The sequence below is a fragment of the Grammomys surdaster genome, unplaced genomic scaffold, assembly GCF_004785775.1.
Source record: "Grammomys surdaster isolate TR1022 unplaced genomic scaffold, NIH_TR_1.0 111366, whole genome shotgun sequence".
In the NCBI taxonomy this organism is placed as follows: domain Eukaryota; kingdom Metazoa; phylum Chordata; class Mammalia; order Rodentia; family Muridae; genus Grammomys; species Grammomys surdaster.
In genome coordinates, this window is record NW_021611363.1 from 199 (window position 1) to 1,780 (window position 1,582).

General features: G+C 45.0%; 1 protein-coding gene across 1 annotated transcript; it reads left to right on the forward strand.

The window, feature by feature from the left end:
- Window positions 1–253: 253 nt before the first annotated feature.
- On the forward strand, window positions 254–821 carry LOC114635531 (oogenesin-2-like; the record flags this gene model as incomplete). Its single annotated transcript, XM_028784071.1, has 1 exon — window positions 254–821. A coding segment is annotated over one exon (568 nt), but the record flags the coding sequence as incomplete, so codon positions are not given.
- Between the last annotated feature and the right edge of the window lie 761 nt (window positions 822–1,582).

The following is a 1,582-nucleotide window of genomic DNA, read 5'->3' on the forward strand; positions in this document are numbered from 1 at the left end:
GAGGTAATGATAGAATGCAGAATTCAGTGAGCCCACAGCAACTATCGAGATCCTGTCAGGACTTTCTTGGGGTGGAAGTTCTTCTGTGTGCTTTCTGGGCAGTTTCCAACAGAAAGCATCAGAGAGGTTGTCCTTGATCAATTAGTCAAACTGAGTTTGGGGATCCTGATTCCTCTTACCACTGTGTACATCCCAGCCAATCCTCTACAAAACCATTTTCCAGAACTAACACTTTGTTCTCCTGTATCCCTAGGTCCCTGATGACACCCTTGAAGATTCTCTCCATCACTGGATACCAAATTTCACAGTCAGACTTGGATTTCTTCCCTTGCTGTCAGAGCCTGTTTCAGCTAAAACATCTGGACTTGAGAGGTGTGGTCTTACAGGATTTTGACCTTATGCCTCTGAGAGGTCTCCTAGAGAAAGTGGCAGACACTCTTAAGACTCTGGATTTGCTGGGGTGTAGGATAGAGGACTCCCAAGTCAATGTCCTCCTACCTGCCCTCAGACAATGCTCTAGGCTCAGATATGTCAACTTCTACAACAATGACTTCTCCATGGCCATCCTGAAGGACCTTTTTCAGCACACAGTCAACTGGAGCAAGATGAAGGTGGAAAAATACCCTGCCCCTCTGGAGTGCTATGATGACTTGACTCATCTCTTCAAAGAACGATTTCCCCACCTTTGTCAGGATCTTGTGGATACACTCAGGGCAGTAAGGCAACCCAAGAACATCTCTTTTGCTACATTAATCTGCCATACATGTGACGAGCGTTGTGTCTATGATCAGGTATCCAGACTTTGTGGCTGCTGGGAGTAAATTGGGAAATATGACTTCTGGATTTGAATAAACAGTAGGTTTGGAACACCTCTGTTATCTGAGGGTCCTCACAGCCTGTGACTTCTGACACTGCTCAGAAGGTTGGAAACAAACAAAATAATGTAAAGCAACTTGAACCTTGGAGGTTGAGCTTGACAATGGGTACAGTTGGATGGACTGTGGGAACAGGGGCCTTGTGGAGTCAGAAAACTGTTTGGCATTTGTACCTGCCTTCACCACAGACTGACAAACCACATGCTTTCTTGGGTATTTCTAAGCCTGGATGTTTTCTCTCTGGGGGTCTTTGACTGTTACCAACCTCACTACCAGGTTCAGGTCAGGAAGTTTCAATAGTTTCAGTAATAGAAAGACACTGGTATTTCATGAGTGAAGCAAAAGTCTGGGTGAAATTTTCATGTATAAAGTGAAAGTTTTCTTGACACTTCTTTCTCTTGTCTTTTGTCTGGGCTACATGTACAACCCTCTTTGTGGCTGACTAGTTATGTGCACAAAACATTTGCACTGAAGTGAGCAACAAAGACATACCTCCTGTGAAGGAGGATTAAATTGATCACAGACTGTTGGATTGTATCATGTGCTGGTATGTGTCCTGTTGTGCTGAATTTTGGGTCCTGTATCTGCCACTGTAAGGGGATAGGGCCACAGCTCAGAGAGGCAGAGGTGTGGAAAATTGACTGTGATCACTTCATGCCTGTGCTTGGTGGGTGTTGGGTTGTAAGAAGCCACTGGACTCCACTCTG